The sequence below is a fragment of the Pangasianodon hypophthalmus genome, chromosome 27 (assembly GCF_027358585.1).
Source record: "Pangasianodon hypophthalmus isolate fPanHyp1 chromosome 27, fPanHyp1.pri, whole genome shotgun sequence".
NCBI classification, from domain to species: Eukaryota; Metazoa; Chordata; class Actinopteri; order Siluriformes; family Pangasiidae; genus Pangasianodon; species Pangasianodon hypophthalmus.
In genome coordinates this window covers 9,767,838-9,789,800 of record NC_069736.1, presented here as the reverse complement: position 1 = coordinate 9,789,800, position 21,963 = coordinate 9,767,838, and the positions used below count along the sequence as shown (strand labels likewise).

The 21,963-nt window shown below is 38.7% G+C and overlaps 1 protein-coding gene across 2 annotated transcripts; it reads left to right on the top strand.

Annotated features, from left to right (window-relative positions):
• The first annotated feature begins 534 nt into the window (after positions 1–534).
• Positions 535–21,955, top strand: fkbp15a (FKBP prolyl isomerase family member 15a). 2 transcript variants are annotated; one of them, XM_026921642.3, is made up of 27 exons: positions 535–767; positions 3,483–3,589; positions 3,700–3,778; positions 3,908–3,977; positions 4,100–4,174; positions 4,263–4,361; positions 5,942–6,091; positions 7,548–7,616; positions 7,725–7,868; positions 7,991–8,121; positions 8,601–8,649; positions 10,371–10,478; positions 10,644–10,743; positions 10,833–10,906; positions 11,937–12,003; positions 13,730–13,833; positions 14,063–14,161; positions 14,310–14,398; positions 14,606–14,702; positions 14,904–14,951; positions 15,294–15,465; positions 16,237–16,373; positions 16,670–16,825; positions 17,643–17,732; positions 17,822–17,887; positions 18,552–18,659; positions 20,089–21,955. In XM_026921642.3, exons 1-27 carry the CDS (start codon positions 703–705, stop codon positions 20,353–20,355), a joined length of 2,820 nt encoding a protein of 939 aa, XP_026777443.3. In that variant the 5' UTR covers positions 535–702; the 3' UTR covers positions 20,356–21,955. The 2 variants fall into 2 exon arrangements, with proteins under 2 accessions (XP_026777443.3, XP_026777444.3); XM_026921643.3 differs by lacking the exon at positions 14,904–14,951.
• The last annotated feature ends 8 nt before the right edge of the window (positions 21,956–21,963 follow it).

Sequence of the window (21,963 nt, the reverse complement as noted above, 5' to 3'; positions counted from 1 at the left end):
ATCTCACACACACCGATTCACACACTACAGACAATTTAGAAATACCAATCAGCCTACAATGCGTGGACTGGGGGAGGAAACCGGAGTACCCGGAGGAAACCCAGGGCGGAAGCAGGAATCGAACCCCCAACCCTGGTGAGGCAAATGTGCTAATCACCAAGCCACCATACCCCAGATTCCAAACATCCTTCCATCAAATGTTTTTGACACATTTGTACCAGGATATAACTACACACAGAGTAGAGACATAATCATTTTGGAATAAAGCAGGAAGTTTATTATTATTATTATTATTATTATTATTATTACTGAAAACCTATTTTGTTCATGGGTGTGTCAACTGGATCAAGTGATGGGATGAGAAAAATTCAAACAAGCAAATCCCTTATACACCATAACAGCAAACTGGATGGCATCAAAAACAACAGTAGATTGTGTCAGCCTGACCGGAAGTATGTAATAACTACGTAAGCAGACGCACTTTCTAATTGAATAATTGATTAACTAATATAGGTTTGCGCGTGAGCTTGTTTACCTGCACCTGGTAGCGTGACGTCACCGGCCACCTGCATCGCGGAAAGCAGCGGCGTCCTCGCGTGCGCTGGGTTTTAGGGACGAGCGCGTGCCCTGCAGTGTCTCTGTGCCCTCTCTCTCTCTCTCTCTCTCTCTCTCTCTCTCTCTCTCTCTCTCTCTGTGCTGAGGATGAAAGAAATTAAAGATATTTTTCCTGATTATCACGACGGGGAGTTTCTGGCTCCTAAAAGCGGGTAAGAGCAGCTGTGTTTAACAGGAGCAGGCAGCACTGAGGGAACTTTAGGCTAGTACAGCTCCTGAATTCACCACAACACTAGGCTGAACATGAACTCGAGCTGAAATGTTGTTGTTCTGTTTGTTGCTCAAACAGAATGAAGTGAAATGTTTCATTCTGATTAATAATTCACTCTCAGTCTGGCTAGCTTAAATCATTCTTGCTGACTGATGGTATGAAGTGATTTAAATGCATTTCCAGCAGTATCTGCTGAGCTGAAATGAAAATGTAGCTGTAATATTCAGAAATGTGAGCTTTCCACACTGGGCCTGTTGGTCAATAACATGATAAAGTTTCAGGACACAGCTCACTGCTTGTGAATGGGATTTGTCTAGACAAATACTAAATATTAGATAGATTCTTTGTCATTGTACAGGGTACAGTGAAATTGAGTGTCCCTCCTAATGGTGCATAAGAATAAAATAAAAGGAGTAAGGGATAACATAAATATAAAAGGATGCCATCTGAAAACTGCTGATAGTGGTGCAAGCGCTTCACCTCATTTCAGAGAACGATGCAGCAGCACTTTAGTCATTTATTCCATCTCTCTCACCTCATCATCTGTACTTTCTGCATAAAAACAGTTCAGCTTCCACAGCTTCAGCTTTTTTGTTTTTTTTTGTTAATGCCGCTTTCAATGCTGTTGTACTTATTTCGTAGATTGCAATCTATCCAAGCTGAGATTTTGCTCTAATGCAGAAATCCAGTGTCCCTTATGGTTGCAGTTGTTAAAGTTCTCTATAGTCAGTTGTCTTGGTCATCTTCATCCTTAGGGAATTTGAAAATAATCAGACCTGATATACATCCATTTTAATTTTCAGACATTTATAGAAGTCCTGCTTTATGCATTTTCTTTTTTTTCCTGCGTTTCCTATAGTCAGGAGTTTTACACGATTTGCATGATTTAATCTGCACTCATGGTTAATACTTGTGGCTTGTCTCGTAGATAAGCCACATTAACTTTCCCATTTATGAGGAAAATATCACAAAGCTCAAAGTTCAGTTTAGATTGGGTGATCTGAGGGGATGTTTGTGTTTTTATATTGCACAAATGCATGATCAGTAGTCTTTCAGGAAAAAGGAAGCAAGAAAGCCTGTAATAGCTTACACAGAGATTCCATGTGATGGGTAGAGCGTAGATTACCTCAAAAGCGCAAGACTCCTTGCTGTAATTCCTCTCACATGCTAGTTGTTACGGGGCAGGCTGATTGGGTGGAGTCACTAGCTGTGGTCCTCAGTGAGGAATAACACAGGATAGAGTGAAGGAAGTGAAAAAGCTTTTCATCTTCTGGAGCCTTCTTCCCTGCTGGGAAGTGACTGAAACCTGGTGCTCATGTCAGCTATGTGGGACACTGACTATCTGTGGAGGGAGGTGCAGGGGTCAGTACACTCAATTCTGAGCCCCAGAGATGGAAATCCTCCTGATGGATTTATCACACAGAAGGATGCGCTAAAGGAATATCAGCCAAAAGCTTTTTAGGGCTACAGGAACAGGGCTCAAGGCTGGCAGCCTGATTTTGAAGTTTTGGTGGCCACGTGGTGCCGTGATACTCTTCTAGTTAATCATTCTGAGAAGTTACTTAGAGTTATTTTGATGCAAATACGGCTTTCATTTTTCCATTTTTTTCATTTGTAATGTGTTCAAATTCAAATCGTGTGGAAGCTCATTAGACCTTCTGAGAGTCTGGTTTGGAGTTTCTGTTCTTAACTCATGTAAAGTAGGGGCAGTATATTTATAAATTTATATTTCATGATATTAAAAGGTCTGACTCTATTACAGAGAAATGTATATCTTTATTGCAACTTTATTAACTAGACTCACTTTTAATAAAATTGTTGCTGCTGTGTCTGCACTTTGAGTTATCAGTGCAGTTCAGTCAAGGAAATCACCATTTTTATATATATATATGAATATATATATATATATATATATATATATATATATATATATATATATATATATATATATATATATATATATATATATATATATATTAGTTGTAAGTGAAGGTAAGGGAAGTTGTTGGGGCATCCAACATTCATTGGAAACACATTTTTGGAGAATTCTTTGATGAATTTGTTAGTTAAAGCTATTTGATTTGTACAATTAAGCTCTAAGTTTAGAGCTTTCATCTTTTCAGAGATAGTGCTACTTTTTCAGAGGGACTATTTTGTGGTTTTGTGGGTCTGATCATACATCAGTGTCGTTAAAATATTATTTTAAATATTTATTAATAGAAAATGGGCAGACAAATCATAAATGTATTAGTTAGCCCACGAGGCAAGAGGAAACCTCAGTCAGTCACATGGTTTTACTCTAGGATCTGGGGTTTATTTCCTTTCTCTGGTCATTGAACACTTGTCCACTGGGCAACTATGAATTAAAAAAGAAAGGGCCCGGACAAGATATCTGCTTGTTTGGCACCCAAGGTAGTGATTCGTGCGCCTTGATAAAATTCAACAACTTCTCTTAGTTTTTCCACTATAAAGTTTTCCATTCTTTTTCTGTCTGAGGACATGTGTTGAAATTTTGGTTTGTCATCACTTTAATGCTACACTTATGGTTTTTGGAGATTATGATGAACAACACGTATTGCTTTAATAAACTACTTTTATGGATGAATATAAGATATTTAAGTGGTGTGTGTGTGTGTGTGCGTGCGTGCGCTCACAGGGCGAAGCTGGCCTCTCTCTTTGGTCTCTGCCAAGCTGAGTCTGAAGGAAATGATTCTTTCAAGTTCACTGCCCCCAAGCAACCCAAAAAAGTCCCCTCTACTCTTGGTACACATGATGGCACATTTCAGCATTCATAATATAATATAAATAATATTAAATAATATGTAGCATTAGTGGATGTTCATGGATGTGGTGAAATGTGTTTTCCATTTTAGGTCCACCTCCTCAGAAACAAGCCCCTCCTCCAACAGCACCAGCTGTCTTATTGGCTGTTGCTGTCCATGCGTTTCACTTGTAAGTAAATGTTACAATAAAATAGTGACTATGACTGAGATATATGAAATAGCTAGCTTATTCTTACATCTGATTATAATAAAACTATAACATAATAGCTAAGGGATGTCTAACAAAGTGAGTTTTCAGTGTGAATGGACAATACGTGAAGCATGGCAAGTTGGGAGCAGCCATCCTGGGAAACCATGTGACTAAAGAGGTGAGAGGATAATGGTGAAGAGAATGAATGATCAAGCACGATAAAATCAAATACACCAGCATGGTGAGTGAGTTTGCACGTATGTATGATTAATGGCCTGTTGTGTTGCTCTGTCCTCACAGTATAAAGTCCTGCTGTATGGGAGTCAACAGAAACAAATCACTACAGCACGAATCCATCATGGATTTGTCCTCACGGCAAGCGGATCCTGGCCTTTTTATTCACTGCTTGTATTGTTTTCAGTAGCATCAGTGCTCTAGAAAATAACTTCATTTCTTGCCACAGGTTCAGACTGGGAACTACACTGCCTTCTATGATGATCAGCGGCAGAGCTGGTCTGTGAAGTTCGACTCGGAGGAAGCTAGGATAGATTTCTGTAAAGAGGTACCAGTTTCTTAATTAATATGATTTTGGAGTCATAGGACAAATATATACAGATCTTAAATCATCATCAAGTTTATGTATATTTCTTATGATTAAATCAGGGGCATTTAATTGGAGTGTGAAAAGGCTTTGTTGCATTCTTGTAAGAAACAGCTGGAAATCTCACTTGAATATCTTAGAATTAAACATGTTATTGCTTATTATAGCACAGCGTGATTAAATTCTCGACTCAGAAGACACACAGCTCTGGTAGTAGTTCCAGCTGTAACATAAATGACAGGTTTATATTAATTCAGTCGTTCTAATGTGCTGTTGTTTGTATAGTAACAGCTTGATTGGTGGATGCTCCACATAATTTAAGGCTAATAAACAGATTTAATAAGATTGTTGTTATTTAACAAAGAAAATCCTATAACATAGTGAAGGTTTCTGTGAAGAGATGCTTATGTAATGTTTTAATTGTTGGCAACTTGCTGTGGTGTAAGACGAATAAGAGGAATAACGGTAATAATTTGCTGTTATCCGAAAATAATCTGCTTTAGGGTGGTAACCTGTGGCGTCACACCACTCTGTCATGGATTGTTTTCCTATAAATGCATGCCCTGTTGTGTTTTATTCCTTACATAACATATAAGAGCCATACATGTTCCAATATGCAAACTGTGTAGGGGTGGTGGCATTTCTTTTTTTGCTAATTGTATAAAGGCGAGAATAAGAACAAGTGTGTAGGAAGAAATGTGTAGGTGCTTCTGCGTTGTTTTCTGTTGTCTAATGACACTTTTGTGTTGCTTAAAACCACAGCAAGGGGAGATTTGTCCTTGAAGAGGTGGCATTTGTAACATTTCTGATTGTGGCTTTGTGGTAGAAACATCCTGAATTTGTTTGCTCTGTAATGATTCTAGCATGGTCTTAGTTTAGTAATATTTGTAATTTCTGAATGAGGTATAGCTGTTCTATTGCTGTGTTTAGACTGAGTAAAAATATTGCAAATGTAATTGCAAAATAAAGTATGAAAGCAAAAGTACCAGAACAAATTGCTAATGAGAGAGAAGTCTGTGCTTCAAAACACACTAATTTTGCTTATTTAGGGTAAATTAGTCACCTTTCACCAAGGAACATGAACAACATGGCAGCTAATAGCTTTGACAAAAGAACAAGTTTGCCTGCTAATAGCTCACTGCTGTGATCCACATTGGCTAGCTGTAGTTAAATGTAGCTACTGACAGACGGATAGGAAGGTCATGTGTGGTGTTTTTATATTTTGATGGGAGAAGACAAGAGCTTGTATGTGGTTTTTTTTCTTTTTCCTCTCTGGTATAAGACATTCAAGAAATATAAGATTTTTCTTTTAATGAATACAACAACCTCTGTTCTTGTTTGTCACATTAGTTTAGATTTGTTAAGAATTTTAATCAAGCGCTTTAAGCCATCTTTCATTTAAACCATACTTAAAGCAACAGAGTACTTCCCACTTCTGTTTTGCCATCAACTTGATTCTTCCAAAATTGTTTGAATCATGCTATCTAGGTTTTTTTTTTTGTTTTTTTGGATGTATGTGAATAAACTGTTCTGTGTCTCAGGTTTGTGTGGCCAAGTGGAACAGTCAGACCTGCAGGGACACTCTGCTGACTCAGGACTTGGTCCATGGAGAGGGACAGACCATCAGCATGGGGGACACAGTGGAGGTGGCCTTGTCTAGCTGGCTGCTTCAGAATCATGCTGTGCGACAGGTATGGTCATGTTTACAAATGTGTGTTTTTGTTTGCCAGGATTCCTCTAAAGTCCTTAAAGTGCGTGATTTGAGCTTTCACAAACTGAAAATACTAGAAAAAATATAAATGAGTTTTTGTAGGATGGTGCATAAAATAAAATAATAAAATGCATAAAAATAAGATGGGATTATATTGTACGTATGCTGGGTCCCTGGAGGACTAGTGGTTAGTCCATGGTGTTCTCACCACCGCGGCCCAGGTTCGACTCCCAGCCAGGGAACCGACCCCAGCCACTGGGGTTACACACGACAGTGCACTCCCAGTGCCGGACCCAAGCCCGGATAAAACCGGGGAGGGTTGCATCAGGAAGGGCATCCAGCATAAAAACTGTGCCAAATCAAACACACGGACCAACGATCCGCTGTAGTGACCCCTAAAGGGAGCAGCCGAAAGATGATCAGCAAAAACATATTGTATGTATGCTCTGATTACTGAATACTAGAGCACAGTGTTTTCTGAATTTTCTAGAATCTTTGGTCATGACCTATCTATGTGTTTAATAATATGACAGAGATATTTAATGTTTACTTCAGATTGGTCAGAAGGTATTATTTAATTTTCTGTAAATTTCATGCACTTGTTCTATTATGTTATCATTTCTATAGTAATTAATTCCCATTGACTTGTATCGTGGATGCTCCATGTAATCTAATTGTGATTTGTAAATGGATTTTTAAAAAAATTATTTAACAGAGGAAAAAACTAAATTCTAAACTGATTGTTGACATGACGAAACTTCTCACTTCCAAGAGACATTTATTTAACGTTTATAGAAGGAGTCTCTGGAGTCAGCGCTTTGTAACAGTCAGAGCTAAAGCTGTTCCTTTACGTTTACAGCTTCAGGAAGGTCTAAGGTTTGAGGATGTGCACTCTGAGATTTTTGTGTAACTTTATCTTTTGCTATTGAGGGAATGACTGTTCAGAGGTTTTATAAATTATAACAGGAACTAGCTTGTTCATCATAAAATGTAGCTGTTTTTATTTAATTAATTTTTAAAACATGTAATCGCAGACAGATTGCTGTGGCATAAGAGGAATAAAACAGTTTGAGATGTGAAAGAGTTTTATGTTGAAAGTAGAAAAAATATGCTGGGAAATGACCTTGAAAGTCTTTGATCTTCATTCACTGATGAAGGGTTTAGAAAAAACAGCGGGGGGAAAGGGGACACATAATTAAATCCAAAATGTTTTTAAATCAATTTTCATTTTGAACACATTCACTAGACAAATTATTGCTATTTTTAACTGAGGACATCTGAGCCGAGCAGCAGAAATTCAAGTCATGCTGTACTCAAGTCATGGCATATTTGCAGTTTGAAATTAAGCACATAATTGCTTCTCTGCTGTGTGTCCTGTTCCACTCAAGAGAGGTTTGTTACAGCAGGAGACATGTGACCTTTTTTTTTTTTTGCAGTTATTTGATTCCAACTCGTGTAAAGACGAGCTCCAGCGAGTGAGCCTGGGCTCTGACACGGCTATGATGGTGAGACTTTCATTTGATTTGTGAAAGCTAATCTTTACACGTTTGACTTGATAAATTGAAAACGAGTCAGATCTGCTAAGTTCTTCTGTTCATCACTGTCTTGGGTAGGGATGGGAAAAGGGGATGTTAGGGATGCAGAAAGGAGGTCGACGTCTTATAATTGTTCCCCCCAGCATGGGTTATGGATCAAAAGGCGTTCCACACCGTGTACCACCTTCTAGCACACTAGTGTTTGCCGTGGAGGTTCATCAGGTAGGCTGTGCCTGTTTCTTCATATTGCATTGAATGAGAAATCCACATTTCAGTGAAGGTCTGCTCAATGGTAGATAGCTGATGTTTAAACTAAGTGATGTTTTTTTTCCCCTTTTATTTAGGTTAATTTCTCCAAAGATGCAGATTGCCTTGCTGCAGGATCTACACACCGCAACAAGTCTCTAGTCCCTGGTCTAGACAGAATAAATATTGAGAGTTCAGTCCAGTCTGCTTTGAGCTGCTCGGACCAAGGGTTTGTTCAAGACTTATCACAGTCTGACACTACATACTCCACTTACAAATTTTGTCTCTGCATACCACTGCACCACCACTAACTAGCAAGCTACCTAGCTAGCATTAGCAAGTAACCTGTTTAATACAAGGTTTGTAAATATGCACAAGCGTTCATGTAAATAATGCAATAAAATCGAGGCGCTCCATTGTACGTCATTTTAGAATGAAGTACAAGTCTTACAGCATGGACAATGTCTATTTCCCTATTAGCTAAACATAATGCATAACATCATTTTGCAGCACCACACAAATTTAAGACTCCACTGAAATGAATAGGATACAGTGTAGCAAACCTGTAAATGGACACATCCCATGCACATTACGTCTCATGCTAGCTACATGTCTCAAGCTAATTTTACGTCTATTATTACGTCTTTAGCTAACTACACATCTCTAGCTAACTGCAATTTAATGACTTGATGAATGTTTAATCTTTAGAGATCAAGCTCAGTGGGTTAAGTGCAGAACTCTAAATGAGCTTCCAAAGGTAAGTCACTTAAAAGTAGAATTTCTGTTCTTGTTATTCTGTTTGATGCCTTCCAGTTTTCTTTTTTTAACTGATCTCTGCCTGTATTTTATTTTTTTGTCTGTCTCCACATGAATATATATGTAAATTCACACAATAATCTAAATTTTATATATAATGAGTAGTAATATTAATAATATGAATAATAAACTATTAACAAAAACAAATATAATAAACAACAAAGTCTCACGTATTTTATTATTTATGCTATGAGATTCAATTAAGATCAAAGGACACTTTTTGAGTTTGTACTGAGAGTTTGGTACATACACCGATCAGCCATAACATTAAAACCTCTGACAGGTGAAGTGATCTCGTTACAATGGCACCTGTCAAGGGGTGGGATATATTAGGCAACAAGTGAACAGTCAGTTCTCGAAATTGATGTGTTGGAAGCAGGAAAAATGGGCAAGCGTAAGGATATGAATGACTTTGACAAGGACCAGATTGTGATAGCTAGATGACTGGGTCAGAGCTTCTCCAAAACGGCAGGTCTTGTGGGGTGTTCCTGGTATGCAGTGATCAGTACCTGCCAAAAGAGGTAAAAGGAAGGACAACTGGTGACAGGGTCATGGGCGCCCAAAGCTCACTGATGAACGTGTGGAGCGAAGACTAGCCTGTCTGGTCCGATCCCACAGAAGAGCTACTGTAGTTAATGCTGGCTATGATAGAAAGGTGTCAGAACACACAGTGCATCGCAGCTTGCTGTGTATGGCGCTGCGTAGCTGCAGACCGGTCAGATTGCGCATGTTGACCCCTGTCCACCACCAAAAGAGCCTACAATGGGCACAGAGTATCAGACCTGGACCATGGAGCAATGGAAGAAGGTGGCCTGGTCTGATGAATCATGTTTTCTTTTACATTATATGGACGGCCGGGTGTGTGTGCATCACTTACCTGGGTAAGTGATGGCAGCAGGATGCACTATGGGAAGAAGGCAAGCTGGTGGGTACAGTGTGATCCTCTGGGCAATGATATGCTGGGAAACTTTGGGTCCTGGCATTCATGTAGATGTTACTTTGACACATACCACCTACCTAAACATTGTTGCAGACCAAGTACAACTCTACATGGCAACGGTATTCCCTAATGACAGTGGCCTCTTTCAGCAGGATAATGTGCCCTGCCACACTGCAAAAATTGTTCAGGAATGGTTTGAGGAACATGACAGAGTTCAAGGTGTTGACTTGGCCTCCAAATTCCCCAGATCTCAATTAGATCGAGCATCTGTGGGATGTGCTGGACAAATGAGTCCGATCCATGGAGGCCCCACCTCACAACTTACAGGACTTAAAGGATCTGCTGTTAACGTCTTGGTGCCGGATACCACAGCACACCTTCAGAGGTCTTGTGGAGTCCATGCCTCGACGGGTCAGAGCTGTTTTGGTAGCACAATATAAGGTAGGTGGTTTTAACGTTATGGCTGATTTGATGTTTTTTTTTTTTTTTTTTTTTTTTCCCAACTTCAAATAAAGATTAAGAAGAACATTATTTAAAATGATTTAAAGCCCTGATTTGTTCATCAGTACACTCAATTATTTGTATTTATTAAGTGTGAAAATGTCCTAATAGAGTTTTTTTAATTAAAAATTTAATTTATAGAGTTGAGTTTTTTAATATTTTGAGCATAAACAACATTCTGAAGAAAGTTCTGCTTTCTTTTCTTTCATTGTAAACTGCAGCTTCCAGATGCAGACAAAGCAAAGCTAATCTCCCGCATGGCTAAAATGGGCCAGCCCACGTTGCCTTTCCTGAAAGTACCAGCTCAACCAAGTGACCCTGCGATAGAGGTGAGAGGAGCATGGGAAAGTAGGGAATGAGAATGTACAATCATAATTTTTGTTTAATATCTGAAATTACTATAACATCATCTATTCCAAGCTTACACTTCAAATACCACATATATAGCCCATGATGTTTTGATATGTCAGTGTGATTTCGGTGTCTCTGTATAGGAAAGCAGAGAGTCTGCGTCAGTGTGTGGTTCGTCAGCCCAAGCCGCTTCTTCATCTCTACTGCCTGTAGAAACAGCTTCCTCAGTATCATCATCCGCTGGTGAGAGACTGCACTGTTTCACAACTACTCACCTGCTTTTCTGTTAGTCACATGTATCGTGCTTCATCTGCAATCTCCTCAACCTGCAGCCGTCCAACACCCAGAGGCAGTGAATACACGCACAGCTCAGGAGGTGCAAGTCTGCTCAGATCGAGCTTTCCAGGTGGGGTGTTGATCTCCTATATTCATTTTCTTTATGCTCCATCTTTATGCAACAACATCAATATTAGGTAAAATATCAACTAGCAACTGAGATGTGTCACTCTTTTACTCTACTTTCTTGTATACTATGAAAAATACTCATTTTTAAATTGGCTAGCACTGTTTATTTGCTTATATCGAGATTCCTCTAATGAAAAGCTAGTCAAAAAAAGATCAACAAATAGCAATAATCATGAACAGTTTAGACTAGGCCTATATTTAAGCTTTTCTATGACCTTTACTAATGAATGACACATGTTTTAATTAAGAGTGATGATCATCCTCTGCGATGTGACCACAACAACAGAAGTACTGATATGTGGCTTTTCTATTTTTATATCATTTAGATTTGAGTAATTAAATGCTGGTCAGTAGCCGGTGTGTGTAGGTAGGATAACACCTGACAATAGACTGTGATGTTTTTGACTGCTGCCCCATTCACGATTTTCTAGTATTTCAATGCTTTGTTGAGTATTCTCTTATTTAATATATCAGGCATTTGTTTTCTTTGGCTTTGGGCTTGAATCATAACTTCAATCAAAAGATTTGAACAACTTATCTTTAATAACTTTTTTTTTTTTTTTTTTTTTTTTGGCACAACAAAACAAAAAAGCCAGAAGCTTTTATTAACTGTTCCACCAAATACCTGTATCTTTGTATTTAAGTGGCTGTTCTTAGATTGTAATAATGCCTGCTTATGAACCCAATAAACCCACTGGCAGGTGAATTAGGAGTGTCACTAAATTAGGCCAAAAGAAAGACAATATTAAATAAACATTAGGCTAATATGTATAATATAACACTCTAATTTACTGTGTAAGTCACAGCACCTGCTAGAGTGCACAGATGTATATTTTCATAGTATGGGAAATATGGTCTATGTTTACAAAATTGGTTACAGAATTGTTTGTATTTATTTGGTTGTATGATAAAAAGGACAACAGGAAATTGAGTGTTTTTAAAAAAAATCTACTTTTTTCTTTAACAAACAGCCTTATTCTGCATCACAGCTGCAACCTTTCACATTAACCTTTCCACCCCAGCACACACCATACCTGAGTGAGTAAAATGGTTCCTTGCATATGGGTTGTCTCCAAGTCGTGATCCACTGCTACAATTTTTAACTCTACACCACCACAATGGATTTGAAATGAAGCAATATGTGATTAAAGATGTGATTGAAGTGTAGACTTTCAGCTTTTAATTCAAAAGCTTTAACAAAAATATTGCATTAACTGTTTAGGAATTACAGCCATTTTTTAGAGTCCCTCCACTTTCACAGGCTCAAAAGTAATTGGACAAAATAATAATTATTAATATAAGGATTATTTTTAATACAAATCCTTTGCAGTCAATGACTACCTGAAGTCTGGAACCCATGGACATCACCAAATGCTGAGTGTCCTCCCTTGAGATGCTTTGTCAGGCCTTTACTGCAGCCACCTTCAGTTGCTGCTTGTTTGTGGGTCTTTCTGCCTTCAGGTTTGTCTTCAGTAAGTGAAAAGCATGCTCTGTTGGGTTGAGGTCAGGTGACTGACTCGGCCATTTAAGAACAATCAATTTCTTTGCATTAAGAAGCTCTTGGGTTGCTTTTGCAGTATGTTTTGGGTCATTATCCATCTGTTCTGTGAAGTGCCATCCTATCACTTTTGCAGCATTTGACTGAATCTGAGCAGAAAGTATAGCTCTATACACTTCAGAATTTATCCTTTTACTTCTATCGGCAGTCCCATCAAACACCAAGGACCCGTACATACCTGCCCATGCCATAACACTGCCTCCACATGTTTGACAGATGATTTGGCATGCTTTGGATCATGAGCCCTTCCTTTTCTTCTCTAGACTCTTCTCTTCCCATCATTCTGGTAGAAGTTAATCTTGGTTTCATCTGTCCAAAGAATCTTGTTCCAGGCTTTTTTAAGAGGGTTTTTTTTTTTTTTTGGGAAGTCTAATCTGGCCTTTCTGTTTGAGTTTTACCAGTGGGTTTCATCAGGTAATCTGTCTGTATTTAGATTCATGAAGGCGTCTCTTGATTGTAGACTTTGACAATGATATGCCTACCTCCTCTAGAGTGTTCTTGACTTGGCTAGATGTTGTGAAGAGGTTTTTCTTCACCAAGGAAAGAATTCTGCGATCATCGACTTTAGTTGACTTCTGTGGTCTACCGGGCCTTTTGATGTTGCTGAGCCTGCCAGTGCAGTCCTTCTTTTTAAGAATGTGCCAAATTGTTGCTTTGGCCATCTCTCTGATAGGTATGTTTTTTTTCCTTCTTTTTTTTTCCCCCCTTCCCCCCAGCCTAATGATGGCCTCCTTCACTTGCATCGACACCTCTTTGGACCGTATATTGCAAGTTCCCATGAACAGCTATCAAATGCAAATTCAACACTTGGAATTAACTCCAGATCTTTTATCTCCTTAATTCACCATGAAATAATGAGGAAATGGGCCACACCTGGGCATGAAACTGCTTATCAGTCAATTGTCCAATTACTTTTGAGCCTGTAAAAATTTTACTGTAATGGCTGTAATTCCTAAACAGTTAATGCAATATTTTTGTTAATCCCCTTGAAGTATAGATGTTTAGCTTTAATTCAATCACATCTTGATTGCTTCATTTTAAATCCATTGTGGTGGTGAACAGAGGCAAAATTACAAAAATTTTCACTGTCCAATTACTTGTAGTCCTGACTGCATGTGTCTATTCTTTGTATTGTGTTTAAAATTTTGTGGCACTGCCACACTAGTTATGCAGATACCCGATTATTTTGCACACATTTCCTTTTAGCTGACATTGGCTCCTTCATGATGACTGAGGCACGGCAGCACAATACTGAAATCCGGTTAGCTGTTGCAAGAGTGACTGACAAAGTTGACTACTTGGCTTCTAAGGTATAGCACGTTTCCTTTGTTTCTGGGTTCAGCATACATTTAAGCAACCTGTGTGTTTACTAATGCTTTATTGTTTAGCGTGGAATAAAACTCAGCATTTGATAGTCATCTATGCTATGTGTGTGGACAGCAAAACCTTTTACTGTCTCCTATTGATCAGAACAATGCAGCCAATCTTGAATGCACAGCTTTACTAAAAGATTGGTAAACAAGTATTTTTCTCTTCCAGGTGGATGAACTACATAAGCAAGGTATCTGCTCTTTTGCTCTCTCCAGTGGATCTCTGGAAACAACCATGATCTTGCACAATATACAGAGAATTATTCAGGTTTGTGTTGCCTCAGGAAACATTTAGCAAGGTGAACTGTTTGTGGTACTGGGATTGTTTAATACAGCACTGCGTGTGTGTGTGTGTGTGTGTGTGTGTGTGTGTGTGTGTGTGTGTGTGTGTGTGTGTGTGTGTGTGTATACTGCAGGAAAATGCCAGTCTGAAGAAGGAGGTTCTAGAGAAGGGCTCTAGAGTGGAGGAACAGGACTGTAAAATAGGAGAGCTCATTGAACAGAGGCATGTCATCCCAAATCCAGTTTTAGTCACTAAATAATTATCACATTATTCTTTATCCAGTCAGCATCTTAAATTGGTCAGCAAAACATTTATAAAATGGAAAGTTCCATGAAAACAAGACATAAAGTGGATTTGCATAGCCCTAGGTGTCAGCTTTTCACTTCTGTGTGTCAGCGTTGGCTAAAATTGTGTGTGTGTGTGTGTTAGGTGTATGGAGAAAAGCAGCTTGCTGTTGGAACAGACAAATGACGTTCTTCAGAGCAGCAGTCATCATGCCAGGCTTCTAAAAGCTGAACAGGAGAAGGTGTGTGTAGTTGCACTCTAGCTCCAGTGGGGCTCTTTGCCGGTCTAGTGTTAGCTCATCATCACAATCTGTGTGTAAACCCTGGAACTAATAGGAAAATTGTTATAAATACACTTAAAACATAGGTTGAAGAAATACTCCAGTGTTTGTCCAAATCCTAATCTCTAATCCTCTCATCTGCTGTGTGTCTGTCTAACACAGTTCCCTGTACAGAGAAAAGAATCAGTCACTTCTAATGAAAACCTGAAGGTAGCTGTTGGGGCAGTAAACACATAGTTGTAACACTTTCATGAGTTCTTGAGCATTTTTTGGTTATTTTCTCATTACAGGTAAATATCCAAATTCTTGATTGTACATACACTACAGGTGCAGTAGATCAAGGTTTTTTTTTTTTTTTTTTTTAATAAAGTTTCCTAGCCCTTGTTTTGGGAACCCAGAGGTACACATTTTTGCTGCATCCCAGCACTGTATGGATGCAATATACAGTATTACAATGTGGGTTGGGTTTGAAGGAAACCCCAGTGTGAGCTAAAGAATTAACAATGGTTCAAAAGAGGATAAACTACTGACTGGTTTTGTTTCCCCTCTCAGGAGCATTTGGCTGAAGAGTTGGACGCGTCCTCTTCTCGTGTGTGTAAGCTGCAGCAGGAGGCAGATGGTCTCCAGCAGAGGGTGACGGAGCTGCAAGCCGAGCTCAGTGCCGTCCTGCAGGAAAGCCAGAGCCGCTGTGCTCTAATCAGTTCTCTGGAGTCTAAGGTGGAAGGTAGAGGTCAACATTCGCCTTCTGGTTGTTTAACAATTAAAATTGATTGTAATTGAATGACATTTTATTTCAAGTAGTGACATGGTTTGGTTCAGCTTGATAAATCATATGAGGCTGTCTTGGTTTAAGAAAAAATCTTGAATTGATGCAGCATTGAGGGTAATATCTTGGTGTAGGTTTTTAATAGTGCATATGTATGTGAGACAGGCCCAAATGTCCTCGCTGATATGATGATCCTCACTAGTCCTCACTAATTATCATGCAGATATTTGATGCAAATGGGCTTTTGTAATAAACTACAGGAGTATTGAATAACTTGAATAACATCAGTGCTTATAGTTGGACCGCTTTTTGCCCAGAATTCATTTGCGGTTGTTATGACTGACCCTTATGTGCTCCAGAATTATTTGCCATCTCAGTACATCTGTGCAAAGTGCACATGTGAGTTTTGAGGGGTATATATGATATATATGATGTAGTAGAATATTATAGACAATATTGTTCTTACCACTGAGAGAAGTTTGACTTTGCGTTAGACTGGGAATTTTGCATTTGTGGAAAAATGGTGCGATATGCCTAATTTCCAGCAAACCTTTTTTATTCAGCTGTCACCTAGTGGCCAATGTTAGAAACTACCACAAATAAAACCACCCACCAATTATTAATTTTTCATTTTTAAATACATAATTCCTTAAACAAATTTAACACATGCATTTTTTTCAGTTTATTTTGCTCTGGTATTAGAATTTGTGTAAATATAATAATGTACAGAGTTGAAGAAGGAGGTTGCGCAGTCTCAGCAGCAGTGGAGAGAAGAGAAACAGAAGTGCAGAAAGATGGAATGGAAAATGACGAACATAGAGGAGGAGATCCAAGACCTGAGGGCAGAGAATGAGAGCGTTACCCAGGTGTGTGTGTGTGTGTGTGTGTGTGTGTGTGTGTGTGTGTGTGTGTGTGTGTGTGTGTGTGTGTGTGTGTGTGTGTGTGGACACAAAACAAAATTGGAGCTTTCTGCCTAAATGCATCCGAACTGACCTGGTAAACCAGGTCACCAGGGTTTCTTTTTATAAAGAAAAAAATGGAATAGATAATTTCAGATCATAACATACTGCTTACAGTGTAACTATTTTATACATCATACCACTAAATCATCACTGTTCAGAGTTTTTCATATGATTTTCCTATATCTGTTTGTGTGTACCAGCTGCTGTCAGACAGGAAGAGGAAGTGGCAGCAGGAACGGGAGCGCTTTCTGCTGGACCAGGAGGAGCAGCGCAGCAGCAGTGAGCAGGAACAACAGCATCTCCTTGACCAGCTCAGGAAAGCCCGAGTCCATGCTGGAACACACAGCAGACCACAGGTGCAGTGTACAGGGACTCTGTGTGTGTGTGTGTGTTGTGTTATTATGTCCTGTGCGTAGGACACTGTACTTCAGTCAGCACAGACTGTAGTGTGCAATGTACAAAAATAGTGCATGTTTAATTTGGCTCAGTGTCACCTCATATTTATACACCAGTGAACTTTTATTTACTAATAAAATATGACTTATACTTTGTGTGAGATTAAGCTAATTAACCACAGACATTTTTTAAAATAATTTTTACCCATATTTACCAATAACGGCAGTAATACTGGAGTAGTTTTTCTATATTGTTAGAACATGACAAGTTCTTAGATAATGTTCAAGTTAATGTAAACAAAGTAGTGTGAACTCAATTCCCTTATTAATAGAAAATATATATTATCAGAGCTTTTACCTGTTAAAGGTGATTCCTTGTCCTCTTGACATGACATGACATGTCTCCGATTGTTGCATCCAAAGTGTGCCTGTTAATCTTAATAATCCAAATGCCACTCAACTCAGAAAGTTATCCGGTCCAAGATGGCCACACTGTTGACAAGTCTGGCCCAATGAGGCATTTTTATTTTTCTATCTATTGGATCAAGAGTCCAGCCCAGGATATATAGTCACCCAGTCATTTCAACTATAATCAAATATACTATTGTAATATACTGTACTAGTAGCCAAGGGGTTGCGTACAGGAATCGGTGTAATTTAAATGCAATGCTGACATGTATACCAATCACAGATGTTTGATATGCTGTTCATATACTGTAAGTGACTGATGTAGATCATTCACACAGCCCTGTTTTACACTGTCTGGGTTTCTGTTCAGCTTGAGCTGGAGTGGCAGGAGAGGTGTGATGCAGTACTGAAGGAGCAGAAATTAAAACTAGAAGAAGTGATTTCTCAGCTACAAAAACAGGTACCATGTTAGGAAGAGACCCATGGCCACATGTGTATTACCCATCATTATTTTTTCCTTAATTATTATTAATTTTTTCTGCTTTGTAGAATGAAAAATTACAAGAGGAACTGGAGAAAGACAGACAGCAACTTGAGGCCCAGCTGGCTGTACAGGTGAAGTGTGGTCATGGTGTGTCTGTGCAATAGTATTACATCTTACATTATATGGCCAAAGGTTTGTGGACACCTGTCCATCACACCCATATGTGCGTCTTCCCCAAACTGTTGCCACAAAGTTGGAATCACACAATTGTATAGAATGTCTTTGTATGTTGTAGCTTTACAATTTCCCTTCACTGGAACTAAGAGACCCAAACCTGTTCCAGCATGACAATGCCCCTGTGCACAAAGTGAGCTCCATGGAAACATGGTGTGTTAAGTTTGGAGTGTAAGAACTCAAGCGTTCTGCATCCCCACAGCCACACTCCAAAAACTAGTGGAAAGCCTTCCCAGAAGAGTGGAGGTTATTATAACAGCAAAGGGCAACTAAATCTGGAATGGGATGTATAATAAGCACATATGGGTGTGATGGTCAGGTGTCCACACGTTTTTGGCCATATAGTGTACATCACAAGCTGTATGATCAACCGTGAGCCAGTAAAGTGTAAATAAACAAGCAAAGCACTGCAGTGTTGTTTTCTGCTCCTCTGGCATCCACAAAGGCCATCTGCAGTGCTTCTGAGATGTACTAATGTCATGAAGCTTGTCTGTCATTATATATAATGTATAAATTAATTTAATTCATAAAGACATGCGTGTACATGATGTCTCGTTACAGGTGAAATGGGTGATGAATGGGCTGTTCCGCTCTCTGAGGGCAGAGTTTGATCTGCAGGAGTCTTATTCTGGTGAATCTGTCCTAAAGATAGTCCTCAGCACCATCAAGGTAGTGTACAGCTATTCAGACATATGATGCTGCATGTAAACCTAATAACTACATTATGAAACTTACTAACTAATGCATTTATTGTATTTATTCATTTGGTAGACACTTAGACACTAATTATCCAAAGTGACTTACAGCTGAGACTGGATACACTCCAAGCACACAGCTGAGCAGCTAAACTTGCAGGGCTGGGGGTTGAACTGACATTCAGCAGCTCACTGTATAGTTATACTGTATTTGATCCTTTCTCACTTGTAAGCCACTTTGAATAAAAGTGTCTGCCAAATAAATAATGGAAATGTCAGTATAGAATTTCACATCGCACATTCCCTTCTATGTCTACATTCCTTCTGGTCAAGTCGATCTTTACTGTCATCATAGCCATATACAGTGTCCAGTGCTGACAGCACATAAATAACGTGCACATGTACCTCCATGATTTTATGCATTGTGCTGCTACCACATCATTGGCTGATTAGATAATTGCATGAATGAGCAGGTGGACAGATGTTCCTAATAAAGTGGACAGTGAGTGTGTTAGTCTGATATTTATTTAATTTTGCTGGATATTATATTGTTCAATACATGATACCCCATGTGTAATGAAACATCAAGTGTCTGATTTACATTTAACAACCATGGCTGAGTTGTTTATTCTTATTCTTTATGGATGGAATAATCCATAATTCCATCAGTAGTAGTTAGGATTTGGGTGAATTTGCTTATATATGCTGAAGTGGCACAGTGCTTTGGCGTCGTATTTACACAAAGAGGGGGTAACTCGAGCGCATTTTTTGCAGCATTGTGGGCTTAAAAATTTCCACTGTGACTCCTGTCTCTGTGTCTACTTTTGACCATGAATATAACAAATGAGCAAGAACAGGGGGAAATGGCTTATGCCCAGCTAAATTATCAATATGCTGGATGTATACTAGTGCCTGCCGTTGTATGAGAGTAGTGCAGAGTCTTCATTGCAGCCATATTGCTCTGCAAGCACTGATCCAATTTCTACATAGTGATAAACTGATTACTCTGATATGGCAATTAATTAGGGGTAGTGTTGCCATCTCGCAGCTCTAGGGTTCCTGGTTTGATCCTAAACTCAGGTTATGGTCTGTGTGGAATTTCATGTTTTTCCCCCATGCCCATGTGGGTTTCCTCTGGGATTTGTCCCAACTCTGGTTTATAAGATTAAAAAAAAAAAACCTACACTGAACTTGCCCCTGTGTGTGCGCATAATGCCATGGTGATACCCTGGATGGGATGCCAGGCTATAAAATCTTACCTTGCACTCATTCACCCTGGGCCTAACATGACCAGGGAAAAGCAGTTACTGAAGATGAATGAGTGAATGAATGAATAATTGGGGGGCATATTATATTGTCAGTGACTGACTTACCTTACCTTTTATTTATTTACTTTTTTGTAGTGTGTGACCATGCGATTCCTTAAGGAGCAAAAGTCGGAGGAGGAGGAGGAGGAGGAGGAGGAGGAGGAGTACATCTCTGCAGAGGAGAGCCCGAGTGGAAGAATGGAAGAACATGGAATAAAAAGTGAGGAAATGGACAGCCCCCAGAGCCTAGACCGCACCTATGTGACAGCATATGAAAGCAACAGTCTAGAAGCCTCTGAAGTGAGCAGGGATTCTTCATTAGCTTCAGATGTAGAGAAGCAGCCATTGAACCTCACTGAGTGAAGGGTTTGAAAATGAGATCCGATGTTAATCGTAACTGGAGACATAAATTAGATGTAAAAAATCCAGTAATTGGAACCTGCACTCATTCACTCAATGACTGTTCCAAAAGGGCAATTAGAGGTGGTGTAGGACAGGACGGTCAAACTCCAGCCTGTTTACACACACTGGATCAACTTGCTGTTTTTTCTTTTACCAGGTTAGTAGTGTCTGATAACAAGAAAATATAAAAATGAATAAGAAATTTTTGAGCTGGATAATCACTACAATCATCACTACTATCACCATGATTTTGTATTAAAAAATGACTTTCTATGCTGGAATAGTTGCAGAACTTTAATTATATTGTATAGGTTATATTTATATGAACAGATTTAATGTCTTCACATTGCTCTGTTTATATTTCTTTGACCTGAGTATAAAATAGTATTTTTTTTAATGTAATAAAACAGCAGATATAACAAGACTAGGTAAGAAGTTAATATGTAATTTACAGTTGTATTTAGTATGTTAAAGATTATTTTAAGAACATTTTAGATATGAATGGACACTGCATAGACATACTGTAAGGTGAGTTTATTTTGAATATTCATAACACTACCCACAACAATAACAAAATTGCATGAGATCTATCAGAATGTCAAAGTTACTTAAATAATATATAATAATTCTTATAGAGTCTGTTGAGAGAAGTTTCAAAATGACTATTTCACATTTAAGGCAAAAACATGCACAGTATGTCTTACAGGAATTACACAGCCTTGGTCTTATGCAAAGTGTTTCAGTGTTTTCACAATGATTAGTTAGTCAAAGTTAATGAAATGGAACACAGTATATAATCGCTGCTGATTTTGCTTTTGCTACACGAGTCTCTATCTCTATCCAGGTCTGATTAGCAGAATGTGTTTGCATTAGATAAGCCTTCTTATTTTGGAATATGGAACATTTCACAATAAGCGTTAAAACCACATACAGGGATACATGTGTGACGACAGCAACATTGAGTAGTGCGTAAGTACAAGTGAGTGCTTTGGGAGCAGATTTTTATATTTAAAATGATTTGACATGCTTATGCAGTACTGTGCGAAAGTCTTGGGCCTCCTGAGAAATGCAAGTTATCAAGCTTTATCAAGTCTCCACCATACATCACTACAATCAATAAAAATGAACAATATGTTAATTACTACAACAAAACTAAGGTATTTATGTGAGCTTTGGTAGAATTGTATGTTCTTCCTTTAAGTCAATGACTGCTGCTTTTCCCTTTCCCACACAGCGGCTCTTACGCTCAGCTGAACGCTCTGAGATAGATGATTTAATACTGCACACGACCATCACACTGCCACCCACACTCATGCCTGCAGTGTTTGGATGGACTTGTGTGTTAGCTGCTTAAAGATACAGCGTGATGCGTCACATGGTTTGCATGTTTCGTTTTGCCCATGTTTTGTTTTTTTTTTTGGTAAAAGTTCCACCACAAGCACACCAAAATTTCTTGTTACTTTTATTGTATCAGTGTTAAGTTACATTTATTCTAACACTTTAAAGTATTTTACAAACACTGCCCATTTAAATAGCCCTAAATATTGCAGGACCTAGACTTTTGCACAC

Excerpts from the sequence above, each read along its gene's own strand:
- fkbp15a (XM_026921642.3), top strand. The coding sequence starts at position 703 with ATGAAAGAAATTAAAGATATTTTTCCTGATTATCACGACGGGGAGTTT. Across the intron at positions 3,978-4,099 it reads GAAACCATGTGACTAAAGAG|TATAAAGTCCTGCTGTATGG; the intron begins GTGAGAGGATAA and ends CTGTCCTCACAG. Across the intron at positions 13,834-14,062 it reads TTGACTACTTGGCTTCTAAG|GTGGATGAACTACATAAGCA; the intron begins GTATAGCACGTT and ends TTTCTCTTCCAG.